Raw genomic sequence first — 14,448 nt, 5'->3', positions numbered from 1 at the left:
CAGCTGGGATCAGAGCGGTATTCTCACGAAAGGTGCGCTCCGACCCCAGCTATCTACCGAACGTTCGGTCATCTCAAAGTACCGAATATTGTGGAAAATATGTATTTTAAAGTAAATTGTCAGTTCTGCTGCACGAGGGGATAATCCACTTAATCGTCCATTTTAGTGGGAGTATCCTTCTCGTGCAGCAATGCCTGTTGGGAAAAGAACAATGCATGTTGGGAGAAATCCCCTGAATTATCTGTAAGGAAACCCCTTGCATGGGGAACTGCTTAAATATGCCAGCTTGTGAATAAACTGAGTTAGTTGACTCCCAAACTGTGTTTCGTCCGGTTATTGGGAGGATTTGGGGACTTGCCTTACTTTTCAGCGCTGACTGTGGATTTACTCGTGGAACCGGCGGAGATCGTGGTCTTTAATACCTGCCCTCCGCTACACTCACACACCAGCTATGGGGCGCCGTTCTCAAAAACCACAAAGTACACCTGGGGACAGGGATATGGGGGCCATGTTACAACGGCCTACTAACTCTAAGCCAGCTGCCATGGCAGAAAGGCCGGACCTCGCCCAGGCACCCAATACAGCTCAACAGAGCCCCAATCTATCTGGCTTGTCTCAGATACGACAGCCGGACAAGGCACCCAACATGAAACAAACAGATCCTGTCCCATCTGAGCTCCCCCAGACACCACCACCTGCAAGGCCGCAAATCCAGGCAAACCAGGGCTCTGATTCTCAGGAGCACACCCAGGCACTGCAGCAGATGAGTGCACACACTACAACACTGCACAGACCTGGCTCCCCAGGGCATTCACAAGAGCCACAGACCCCACCACTGGAGTCCACAGATGACTCAGCCCCAACCACCAAGCGAGACCTCAAAATCCTTTTAGCAGAGATCCACAAACTCCTGGCAGCTGACTCAGCCATCCTCAAGACTGAACTACACACAGTCGCAGAAAGGGTGAGAGCCAAGGAGGAAGAAGTAGTGAAAGTCCACACTCATATGAATCAAATGGAAGACACCATCAAACAAATCCAGCAACAACACACCTACCTGGCAATTAAAATGTCAACCATTGAAGACCGACAGCGCTGCTCCCATATCAAAATCCAGGGCATACCCATGACGATCTCTGCCGACGAGCTGCCGCACTATGTCAGGCGCCTGCTGACTACTGTACTGCCACACTCACTCGTAAAGAAAATCATAATTGACGGAGTGTACCGCTTACCTAGCGCCCCACACCTAAAAACCCCACCAGCCAGAGATGTTATCCTCAGATGTGTCACTGTGCAAGACAAACTACACATAATGGCGGGGCTGAAAGGCAAGACACCGCTGCTATTTGAGAATTCCTCATTAACATTCTTCCAGGACCTATCAAAAGCTACCCTCTTGTGGCACAAAACCTATGGACCGCTCACCACACAACTACGTTCAGCAAATATAGCTTACAGGTGGGGCGCTAACGGAACTTTGGAGATAACCCATAAAGGAACCACACATGTTCTAACTTCAGTGGAGGAAGCAACACCCCTCCTAGACACCCTGGGACTGTCTAGCTCCACGAACGCGACACGGAACAGACCTCAGACGAGGGCCTGGGACCCTGAGAACACCATCCCGTTTGAACCGGGACACAGCGGATCACAACACCCTGTGCCATGAATGGTGTGAATTGACACCACCAGCCTTACCAACACAACAGTGGCATACCTTCCATGCTATGACTTTAAAGTTTACATTACGTTTTAGTTGGTTATTCTTTTTTATTATTATTATTATTTTTGTTAATTTTTTACATTCCCTACTAATGCTTTACGTTATATCTAAGCTTCACCACCCTTTTACCAAAGGGAACACAAACCAGTCAACACCACAAGAACCAGCACAACCTGTGCCCAAACACTTGGCGTCAACAAACCCAACATCCCCCCCCCCCTCCCCGCTGCCCCCTGCGACAGACTACCTCACTCAGCACAACATAAAGAACTAGACTAACAAACACGGTTTTACCACAACACAGACACACTATCACCACCACCACACACGGAGCGCTAATATCAGCAGACTCACAACCCGCAGGTGCTGACACCAAACATAAGGCTTCACCCTAAACACAAGGGTATACAAAACATACTGACACATCTAGACAGCGCATCATATAAAGTTTAATATGTTGATGTTATTTCTGAATCTGTTATTGCTTGACCCAAAATTGGTGCAAAACTTAAACGAAATTGTATCTAAATATTTTTGGAGCACTTACGTGCACACCTGTCTGTAAAACTAAAATATCAAGCACCAAAAATGAAAAATAAAGAATTTAAAAAAAAAAAAAAAAAAATTGCCATTTTTTTTTTTTACTGTTTATTGTAATACTGAATGCATTACATAGGTAATGCATTACAATATACACAAAATACATAAATATACACTTCATTAAGTGTTTACCAAACTAACAAGTAGTTAAGACATATCAGCCAATCTTAGGCCTTTCATTTTTTTCACGCCTGGCCAGTGGAGGTTTTGAAATATGTAATTCAACATTTGCCAACAATTTTTCTTAGTACCGTACATTACAAACAAAAATCCTTTGCGATCTGGCAGGGCAGTGCGGTTGTGCCCGTTCTAAGTGTGCGTCCAATGTCCTGGTGCTTCTAAGCGGCCCATGAACAACCGTACAGGGTCCATCTAGCATCATGGAGGTCATTTTATAGTCCTATGTTTTCATTATCGTTACCATGTTTTGGGAAAGCAAAGGTATTGAAGAGTAAACTCTATACAGTTTTTTATCCTGCAATCCATGAACCAGTTTAGTAGCCCTTCTCTGAAATGCTTATTCACTATCTAAGGCCTGTTACAGAATAAAAACCAACCCAGGTGAAATATTTTCTGAGCCTGCTCATTAAAGGCAAAACAGCACATAAAAAAAAAAGTATTTGCATGTTCATGGTTAATCTGTTCCAGCACACATGACATACACAATATTTGTTGTAACTATTGATGCATGCATAGCCACAGGGTTATTAAGTCGGTGTTAAAGGAACACTCCAGGCACCAAAACAACTTAAAGGGACACTATAGTCACCTGAACAACTTTAGCTTAATGAAGCAGTTTTGGTGTATAGAACATGCCCCTGCAGCCTCACCGCTCAATCCTCTGCCATTTAGGAGTTAAATCCCTTTGTTTATGAACCCTAGTCACACCTCCCTGCATGTGACTTGCACAGCCTTCCATAAACACTTCCTGTAAAGAGAGCCCTATTTAGGCTTTCTTTATTGCAAGTTCTTTTAAATTAAGATTTGCTTATCCCCTGCTATTTTAATAGCTTGCTAGACCCTGCAAGAGCCTTCTGTATGTGATTAAAGTTCAATTTCGAGATTGAGATACAATTATTTAAGGCAAATTACATCTGTTTGAAAGTGAAACCAGTTTTTTTTTCATGCAGGCTTTGTCAATCATAGCCAGGGGAGGTGTGGCTAGGGCTGCATAAACAGAAACAAAGTGATTTAAAGCGGCACTGTCATGCCGAACTTACCTTTCCTCAATCTCTTCCTCTTCTCCCCCTCTATCAGGATCTGTTATTCTTTTCTTCCTGTCTTCTTTAGTTTTCTTTAAAATCATAAGACAAAGTAGGGACTCTGTCTTATGGAGGATTCCTCCGCTTGACCAGCTCTGACCAGCGGAGGAGCAAAGTGTGCTTCATTTCCGCTGGTCAGAGCAATTTTCCCATGATCCCTAGCTTTCCTCCCAGTTCCCACAATGCTTCCTGTCAGTATTGCCGAACGTCCTGTCACTTAGACAGAACGCCGGCAAAACTGCCGAATTGCATCCTAACAGAATGAGCACTGTTTCTCCATTGGTGTTAGGATGCAATTCGGTACTTTGTTCGGATCGGAATTTCATTCTGATGAATGAAACCCCGATCCTATTCATTGCTGTGGCTGCATCTTGCAGCCGCTTAGTAGATAACTCTCTAATTCCCACGGTATCAGGGAGCTATCTACTAAAAGGCTGAAAGACCTAAACTGGTCTTTCAGCCAACTTTACTAACACTAAGTAAAAATTAATAGTAAATAATATGCCCCTACTCGCTATACCGCGAGTAGGGGCATGTCTAGTAAGCCTGTGGCTGCTCACTGTAAAAAAAAAAATAAAAAAAAATATTGCCCCCCACCCCTAAACGACGGGTGGGGGCTGTAAAGTAAAATAAGGGAGGGAGACCTATTGTGCCCCCCCCCCCCCCCCCCCCCTGAGCGGTGGGTGGGGGCCATAAAGATAATGAGGGGGGGGGGACCTACTGTCCTCCCCCCCCCCCGGCCCCCACCCCTGGGCGGCGGGTGGGGGCCATAATGGTAATAAGAGAGGGGGACCTACTGTCCTCCCCCCCCGGCCCCCACCCCTGGGCGGCGGGTGGGGGCCATAATAGTAGTAGGGGGGGGGACCTACTGTCCTCCCCCCCGGCCCCCACCCCTGGCCGGCGGGTGGGGGCCATAATGGTAATAAGAGGGGGGGGGGGGACCTACTGTCCTCCCCCCCCCGGCCCCCACCCCTGGGGGTCAGGTGGAGGCCATAACAGTAGTAGGGGGGGAGGACCTACTGTCCTACCCCCCCCCGGCCCCCACCCCTGGGCGGCGGCCATAATAGTAGTAGGGGGGGGGGACCTACTGTCCTCCCCCCCGGCCCCCACCCCTGGCCGGCGGGTGGGGACCATAATGGTAATAAGAGGGGGGGGGAACCTACTGTCCTCCCCCCCCCCCCGGCCCCCAAAATTCCAAAGAACTTTCCCACGCTTGTAAAATGACACAGACAAAATGACACAGAGCACTGTGATTGGATGGCTTGAAATCCATCCAATCACAGTGCTCTGTGTCATTTTACAAGCGTGGGAAAATTCCAAAGAACTTTCCCACGCTTGTAAAATGACAAAGAGCACTCTGATTGGCTTAAACCCACCAATCAGAGTGTTCTTAGGCTAATTGCAGGGCGGGGCAAGGCTTTATAAGCCTTGCCCCGCCCTGCGGAGCTCAGTCTGCGCGGAGCCCTCCATGGGTGAAGATGGATTATTTTTTTGTGCGCTCGGGTTTTTTCTTTTTCGTCGGGTTTTTTTTTTGCGCTCGGGTTTTTTTATTTTATTTTTAGTTCGACGGCTATGATGGTTTTTTATTTGGCCTTTTTTGGGGCTGAAAATGAAGATTTTAGAAAAAAGAAGACGTTGAATGGTAAGTTTAATTTTACTTTACAGGTTAGCAATTTTATTCCCCCCTCACTATTTTTTAGGGTGAGGGGGGTAGGTAGGGGCATTTTTTATTTGGGTGGGGGGTGGGTGACTAGGGGCTTGGGCACCCCTAGTCACCTTGATGGGGGGGGGGGGGGAATTTACTTAGTGCCCCCACCCGCCGCCCAGGGGTGGGGGCGGGGGGAGGACAGTAGGTCCCCCCCCATTATCGTTATGGCCCCCACCCGCCGCCCAGGGGTGGGGGCCGGGGGGAGGACAGTAGGTCCCCCCCCCTTTTACCATTAGGGCCCCCACCCGCCGCCGAGGGGTGGGGGCCGGGGGCTGGAGGACAGTCGGTCCCCCCCCTTATTACTATTATGGCCCCCACCCGCCGCCCAGGGGTGGGGGCCGGGGGGGGGGGAGGACAGTAGGTGGAGATTTTAATCTCCCTTGTGCTATTATGGGGGTCATATTGACCCCCATAGAGTGAGGAGGGGACCTGGGGGGCTTATGAAGTGGTGGGGAGCACTGCTCCCTGCCGCTTCTGTCTTTACATATTGCAAGGAGGGAGCTGCACGCCGGTAGCTCCCTCCTTGTAATAAACCGAACAAACAAACGAACACTGATACACAGTGTTAGTTTGTTTGTCTGATTTTTTCTATTCATTCATTCGTCTGTCTGATGAATGAATGAATAGGTGAAATTCCCGTTCGCATGTCCAGGTGTTTCACTGGGCATGTGCGGGAATCTCAGTCTGTCTAGTGTGGGTAGATGACGTGTCCCACAGGGACTTCACCTACCCACACAAAGATGGGGCAGAAAATAAAGAATAAAAAATAGGTAATGTGGGGGGCATAGGGGCATTTGGGGGTGACTAGGGGGTCGATTGGATGTAGTTGAGGCGGGAGGGGGGTTAAAAAAAAAAACGGAATTCGGCATGACAGTGCCGCTTTAACTCCTAAATGACAGTGAATTGAGCAGTGAAATTGCAGGGGAATGATCTATACACTAAAACTGCTTTATTTAGCTAAAGTAATTTAGGTGACTATAGTGTTCCTTTAATTTGAATGAAGGTGTTATGTGGTACGAGGAGGTCCCAGGCAGCAGCTTTTAGAAAAAAGTCTATGCTTGCAGTCGGCTACTTCAACCTAAAATTGTGAAACTCGCTTTAAATTCTCACTTTATTAAATATCCCTGTTAGAGTCAGTGGTGTATCCTGGTTTTGTGTTGCCCTAGGCAGTTTTTTTTTTTTATTTATCCGCCCCCCAGCATCCTTACCTTTAGGAATGCTGGGGGGGGTTCTTCATCTCCCTGGGGCTGCCGGTCATATTCCGACTCCCAGCCTCACTCTGCGGGCGGCCCGCGAGGGAGTTGAGCAAACAGCTCACGGGAAAGTGCTCCATCACCAGCGCCGCCCGCCCAGCAGCCAGCCCATCAGCCCGCCCGGCATGTCAGTTAGCCGCAAGGCTAACAAGACATTTGCCCTGGGCATTTGGGGGCGGCTTTTTTGCCGCCCCCTGGAAAATGCTGCCCAAGGCAAATGCCTTGTTTGCCTCGCGGCTAAAACGTCCCTGGTTAGAGTGCATATAGGCTGATTATTATATAGATCTTCACAATTAAACCAGTGTCCTTACCTTCAACCCAAACTGCTTCTCCATCTACAGATACGCCCACTACTATCCCAGGGGTCCCCACCTCGTCCTGTGAGGAGAAAAGGTTTTATTTTAAAAAAGAAACGCTTTTTTTTTTTTTCTAAACAAACTCCAGCACAAATCTGCAACATTTTGGTGGCAAAAATGTTTAAACATCTGAGTAATTTTACATTTTTCAACACAGAGTAATTATTTTAGTTATAATATATATGTGTCCGACTTGTCTGGTTACAACTACATGTTTTTCGTCCACCCACTGTAAAGCGCTGCGGAATTTGTTGGCGCTATATTCCACAGCAGTCAAAAAGTAAAATTCCACAGCAGTCAAAAAGTTATCAGAGGACTTTACATAGGACACAAGGTCACGCATTTAGGTTGGAAGAAAGGAGATTTAATCTAAGGCAAAGAAAAGGTATTTTTACAGTAAGAACTCTAAGGATATGGAATTCTCTGCCTGAAGAGGTGGTTTTATCAGAGTCCATACAGATCTTTAAACAGCAATTGGATAAATACTTGCAAAACATACAGGGATATAATTTCGAATTAGTGGGGTAACAGCTGCTTGATCCAAGGAGATATCTGACTGCCATTTTGGGATCAAGAAGGAATTCTTTCCTAGTTTGTTGCAAAATTGGAAGCGCTTCAGACTGGGTTTTTTGCATTCTTTTGGATCAACAGTAAAAACAGATGTGAACTTGATGGACGCAAGTCTCTTTTCAGCTATGTAGAGCTACCACCATCAAATTTAGTTGCTTTCTTTAGCCATTGCTAATAGCAGAGGAGTGAGTAAGGCATTATAATATCTATGGAGGCTCCCGCGGTCATGCATCCACAAGAGTACAACACTGAAGTGGGCTCCTGGCGTTTGAAGCACAAGGAGCTGAAGATTTAAGATGGTGGCAAAGTCAGCTAGGTTTAACTCACTTGCACTGCAGCCCCGGTTATCGCACACCATCCAAAGACCTCAGAATGTGGCAGAGCCACATAATGTTGGAGTCCAATATACAATAATTGTAATAGGACACTCCTGGCATCATAGCGTTTGAACTAAATAATTAAATGTTTTTTTTTTTTGTATAGTTTTTGGCTACACCCCCTATTCATTCTTGATGGTTACAGTATTACATTATGTGGTGTCACAAATCAGACACGACCAACAAGGACAGTATAAAAAGTTGAACCACAAGAAAGCGCTGTTAGTGCAATAAGACATGCAGTTAGGGAGTACATATATCACTACGTGTGTGTCATATTCTTTCCACACTGCTTGCAGAGGCAATAGAATGGGTAAAACAGATACATTTGGTGCAATGTTACAGTATAGTGACTATGTATGGAAATATATTTTCAAAATAGTAATTTTGCTTTATAAGCTCACCATTTCTTCACCTTCCCCCAAATCTGCAGTTTCACTTTGTGGTTTAATAACAGTTGTATATACTATCATGAAGCACAACAATTGTTTCAAGGAGATATCGTTCATCAAGTAGAATGATGATAAGTAAACTACAAATCCCTGCTCTACCAAAAAACCTCTGCAGCGGGTAGATTTATGGGATAAGCTCAACATGCATTACTGGAGCATCCTGTTTGGCTGATCACTTCCTGTTTTGGGCACTGCTAACTGAAGGACATGAAAATGTTAAAGCTTTATTGCAAGTGCAAAAACTTCACATGCAAATGTGCTTTTTGTGATCTTGTATTTATTATTATTATAATATATTATTTTGACTTTGCATATATCTAACTAATAGCAGAGACGAAACATTGTTTTACTTATTTTTCCAAATAACCACTTGTGCTACCACCTGTGGATTTCTTGATCTTAAACTTAAAAGGACACTGGGCACCAATACAACTTTAACGTGTTTGATACATTTCGGCGTCATTAATATGCTGTATTTTTTGCCATCTCAAATCTTTATAGTTTAAAAAACAATTTTAAGGGGGGCGGAGCTTGGAGCCTGAACGGAGAGGACGCCATCTCTCAGAGCTCCGGAGAAAAAACATTCTAATCGGCTAAAAACCCAAAGCATCCTACGAGATACACGGCCCCTGACAAGCGAGGCAGCTCCAGCGTAACCTGCTGATCACACAGATGCCCTTCTTTTCCACCCCGGGCAGAAAACCTCGAAAACGAGGCACCAAGGCCTACCTCACGTGCGGACAACCGTCAGAGCTCGCCTGGGGATACGATCCGCGATACACGCCGGACTGCCACGGACAAACAGAGGCAAGTGAAATGGGCCGAAGGTCGCAAAAGCAACCTCCTCCCAACCCGAAAATGCAGCGAGATATCAGCCTCATGCTGCAATCCTCCTCTTCCCCAATGACTCTGGCGCCCTGCGAGCCATCACCTGCCTCCTCAACGGAGGGAGCCCACGCGGACACTATCCCCTCCAATGCTCATCCTCCTAGGGCAACACTGAGGGCAGGGGACCACCCTTATATGCTCCCCTCCAACACTCACTCCCCGATAGCACTACCGACGGCAGGGGGCCACACACTTGCCTCTAAAAATGACATACAGGAAATGCTCACCGGCCTGCAAAATAACCTGAAACGAATGTGGGAGGCTGATCTAGCAGCACTCACCACGGAAGTACACTCAGTGACAGCCCGCACACAGGCAACTGAAACAGGCCTGACAGACCTGAAACAGGACTTTCACACCCTGAGGGAAACAGTGCTGAATCTACAATCAACACAAGCCTCAATGGCCAGGCAACTAAATATACTGGACGACAGAGGCAGGAGAAAAAACGTAAAAATAAGGGGAGTCCCAGAGAACATACAACTAGAAGAGCTGCCCCATTTCGTCAGGCGCCTTGTGGCGACAGTCCTACCGCACAAGGGGGCCAAGCAGTTTGTCTTTGATGGCATATACAGAATAGCAAAATCGCCCCGTGCTCCCACGTCAGCGCCACGAGACCTCATCCTACGCTGTTGTACCATGACTGATAAAATCGGACTAATGGCGGCATTTCAGGGACGGACCCCCTACAAGTTCGAGAATTGTCAACTCTCCATATTTCAGGACTTAAGCAGAGAAACACTCATATGGCGTAAAGCGATGAGACCAATCACAACCACCCTCCAGGAAGCAGGCATTAACTACAGGTGGGCGACGCCAAAGACCCTGTGGATAACTAAAGAAGGGACACATTATAAAATATCAGACCCCACTGAGGGACCGGCACTGCTAACGACTCTGGGACTACAGATCCAAGGCATGAACACCACCCCCAGCCTCGGACAGAGGACAACGAGAAGCGGAGAAGCATCAGACCTCAGAGGACCACGCGACGATACGACCTGAATCGACATCAACTCCTACCAACCCCGGCCGGGGACAATGGGACATTTCTAGTTAAACAGTTGGCCCCAATACCCAAGACGAACTGTCCTATCACCAACCGCCACACGGTTACACACACTCCGGGACTCTTTTACAAGTCAAAGGAAGCATTCATAGCTCTTTAGCGGAAGTCGCTTACTGTCCACAAAAGTGCTATTGGGAAATGTAATCAGGTTTGGCAGGACATAGGTGCCAAACAGGATGATTGGATTGCCACTAGAGCCACCATGTTTTACTGCACACATCACTTATACATGCTGCTGCACGGCACATTAGAAGGCATGTTCTGTAGTGTAAGCATTAATATTCTGCAAGATTCCTCTTTGATTATTGAATAGATGTCCTAACTGCAACATTTGACGTGTACATATTACAGGTTATCTCTTGTATGTGCTCCATGTGTGTATCTGATATGTATCCATAAATACATGGTCAATATGGTAACCCCAATCCCAAATGAGGACATTGCAGATGCACACACCAAAATCATGTTGGAAAAGGGAGAACAAGAGTGTTGTGCTATAGTGCATGGCTTGTGTGCTTTCTAACAATCATGCAACTGGCATCAGCCAAAAATAAAATCAGGATCAATTATTTTATTTAAAAAGAGCCAACATATTGTGCTGCAATATTTAACAATTAATAAAACATACATGACGGGCTTTGGTAAAAAAAGGAAAATGAGGTGACATGGGACCTGCTCAATAGTATTTTTGTAGTTATAGTTATTTGTATAATGCTCTGATACATGTTTGCAATTCTGATACCTGGCATTTCCTGTTACTAATTAACCCATGGATTGATCCATGTCTGATAAAATAATGATATTGTGAATTGAAACTTGTTGAAATAAATTTTTAGTATACAATGTAAGAATAATGGAAATATGGGGTGACAAGGTCTGTAAGTGAAAGATTTTATAAATTTGCACTATAGAATTCTGGGCCTTGGTTTGCTAGATCTGCCATTTTTTAATAAACACATTTCACTTCATGTTAAACTTTATTGTCAGTGCATGAAAAATGGTGCACTACTATATGTAGCATTATTATGCTATACCAAGGATACCAATTAAGCACAGCAGCTATTTAGAGACTCCTCCTTTGTGGAAAAAATTGATTTCCTTTCCGCAGCATATGAATTCTACATACTGCTGGGCAGCCCTTTTAATGTATTGCCCTACAGCATGTGTCAAATGAATAGAGGAAAACATGGTGCATTTTGGCCAAGTTCACATTAATTTCAAACAATTCACACTTTAACTAATAACTCATAAAGGACCAATGTAGCATTAGAAATATATATCTGTATTCCTAATGCTCGCCCTGATGCTCTTTATAAATTAGGTCCCCACCCTCAATATAAAAAAATGAAATAAATTAAAATGAATGAATTGAATTAAAAAACGAATTACTCAACTTTTCTCCAGTGTTGAGTCTCCATCTGCGCTGCCTCGAGTGGCATCATCCTAGAACACGCTTCCTCAAACTCCGGCCCTCCAGATGTTGCTGATCTACAACTCCCATGATTCTATGAATGAAATAGATAGGCTGAGAATCAAGGGAGTTGTAGTTCAGCAACATCTGGAGGGCCGGAGTTTGGGGAAGCCTGTCCTAGAAGCATGCTTCAAGGATGACAGGCCAATTCAATGCTCCACATAGAGGAGCATTGGAGACCTTAAAGGGATTCTCTAGTGCCAGGAAAACAAACAGTTTTCCTGGCACTGTAGAATCCTACAGTGCCCCCCTCCCTCACGCCCACCATCCCACGTCACTGAATGGTTTAAAACCCCTTGCGTCAATCACCTGAATCCAGCGCCAATGTCCCTCGGCGCTGGGTCAGGCTCCGCCAACGCTCCTCCCCCACCAACGGCAGCTGACGGGGGAGACCTAATGCGCATGTGTGGTAATGGCCACGCTCGCATTAGGATTATTTAATGCATTCCTATGGGGATTCCGGTGACGCTGAAAGTCATCATGCAGAGCGTGAGGATGTCCAGTGTCGTTTAGACGGCCAAAAGTCATCTAAGCACCTGGAAGTCCCTTTAGTGCCTGTCTTGTAACCAGCCACTAGAGGAGGACTTAAAGGGACACTATAGTCACCTGAACAACTACAGCTTAATGTAGTTGTTCAGGTATTATCTATAGCTCCCTGCAGGCAATCTAATGTAAACACTGTATTTTCAGAAAAAATACAGTGTTTACATTGATTGATAGGAATACCTCCAGTGGCCGTCACTCAGACGGCCACTAGAGGGACTTCCTATCACGCAGGGCCCTAAAAAGGCCCTGTACACGTCAGTATTAAAATAAGTCTGACGTGTTCAGGAGAGAGAAGGCACTGTGTGCGCGCCTTCTCTCTCCAGCCTGTCAGCGGAGGAGGGGGGCGGGCAAAGACCGCGAGCTGAGCTGTCACTCAGCTCAGCTCGCGGCCGCGCACACCGCGCGCATGCGCTCAGGACTTCAGAGGGCAGCATCAATGCCGCCCTCTGAAGTATGTGCGCATGTGTGGCGAAGCCGCGCATGCGCACAAGGGAGCAATGACGCTTCCAAATGGAAGCGTATGATTGCTCCCTGCTCGCGCCCGCCTATTTCGTCATTTTGACAAAATAGGGGGCGCGGCTTCACGAGGCTCCCGGTGCTGGAACCAGGTAAGTAAAATCTCTTCCCTGGAGAGTCCCTTTAACCCTGCAAGGTTATTATTGCAGTTTCTCAGAATGAGTTTCTCAATAATTACCACTGTAGGGTTACGTGACATGGGACATTGCACCCAGACCACTTCAATGAGCTAAAGTGGTCTGGGTGCCTACAGTGTCCCTTTAAGTGCATGCGCAACACTCCCCCGCAAAGCGGCCATAGAGAACAATTTAATACAAATGACGGCACTGCGTATGTCCGCATGATGTGATGTCACGATATGAGAGTAAGGAAGTGAGATTCCCAGCTCTCATACCCCGAGGGCTTGGAGGCGTGGCTTGAGCTGCACTTACAAGCCCCCTAATTAGTAAACTATAGGGGTTTTTTAGGGGTAGAACTGCAGGCACTATAACAACTTCAAAAAAAATTACATTGTTATTAAAGTGCCTACAGTGTCCATTTAAAGTGTGAATGAATATTCTCCATGTCAGCTATGGTTTCAGTTTTTGTATTTAACTAATAAGTGCCTTCACTCTGAGCAGCTCCCATGGTCTCCTTAGTTTATAACCCGGTATAAGCTTTACTTTGCGTCCCTCCACCTCCTCATTGTAATTAAACCATATCCCCTCCACCACCAGCTCCCTGATATCCCCTTCGCAGTGATTAATGCTGCGTCTCCTTTCTCTTCCATCACCTTGACCCGCAGTAGCAGCTCCCGGCTCCTCTCGATGGCCAGCCTGTAGGCCCCGCGCTCTTTCCTGTCCCTCTCTCCCTCGCCGTGATCCTCCACCGCCCGAGCCGCCGCTACGGCCAGTCCCAGGCCGAGCAGGCCCCGCGGCAGTCCCCGGCCCGAGCTCCATAAACGCGCCAACATCCTCCGGCGACACGACAAGCGATCCGCAGCGGAGACCCCGAGCACTCAGAAGCCGCTATCCAGCTTCCATACCCCGAAAATCTGTCTCGGGCGAGTGGGTGCCAGGCCTAGCAGACCCCCCTCTTTTTACAGAATAGTACGGGCTGGATTGATCATTAACCTGCTTCCGGAGCCATAAGGAAGAATCCAAAACTGTAAACAAGGGGTGAGAGGATAAACATGACACACAGCGCAAGAATGAGTGTTATAAGTAAATATAGTGACAGAACTGCTTACACATACAAACACACACAAAAAGCTCATTCCTACATTGAAAACACGTTAAATGTTTTTGTTTTTTTACACTACACTATAATAATAATAATAATAATAATATACATACTATTTGAATTTAATGTGAAAATTCTAAGCACCATAACCACTACAGTAAAGGTGGCAGAAATCCCCTGGCACTAATCCATGGTAAAAAGTCAAACTATTTGCAAGAGTCTTGATACTTATCAAGGTCCCCTGTGCATTCCTTGTAACCCCCTAGTGGGGAGTTTGGCCAGGTGGAGGGCTGTCCTGAGATATTTTTAGTAACTTACTATGAGCAATTTGATAAACTAAGATGTAATTTAGAAACATAACAATGTATCTTATTTACACAGACTGATTTATTTCTTTAAAAAAAATTTTTTTTAAATTTATTTTCATATTGTT

At 46.1% G+C, this 14,448-nt stretch overlaps 1 protein-coding gene across 1 annotated transcript in view; it reads right to left on the bottom strand.

The window, feature by feature from the left end:
- LACTB (lactamase beta) overlaps positions 1-13,880 on the bottom strand; it is a 46,479-nt gene extending 32,599 nt beyond the window's left edge. Inside the window, exons 1-2 of the mRNA XM_063445905.1 lie at positions 13,567-13,880; positions 6,861-6,927 (exon numbers count right to left, since the gene is read on the bottom strand). Of these exons, the coding sequence (XP_063301975.1) occupies positions 6,861-6,927; positions 13,567-13,746 (247 nt within the window). The 5' untranslated portion in view covers positions 13,747-13,880. The remainder of the gene's footprint in view (positions 1-6,860; positions 6,928-13,566) is intronic.
- Positions 13,881-14,448: the final 568 nt, after the last annotated feature.

The sequence above is a fragment of the Pelobates fuscus genome, chromosome 3 (assembly GCF_036172605.1).
Source record: "Pelobates fuscus isolate aPelFus1 chromosome 3, aPelFus1.pri, whole genome shotgun sequence".
NCBI classification, from domain to species: Eukaryota; Metazoa; Chordata; class Amphibia; order Anura; family Pelobatidae; genus Pelobates; species Pelobates fuscus.
Note: the sequence above shows the minus strand (reverse complement) of the source record. Positions and strands in the feature narration are given on the sequence as shown.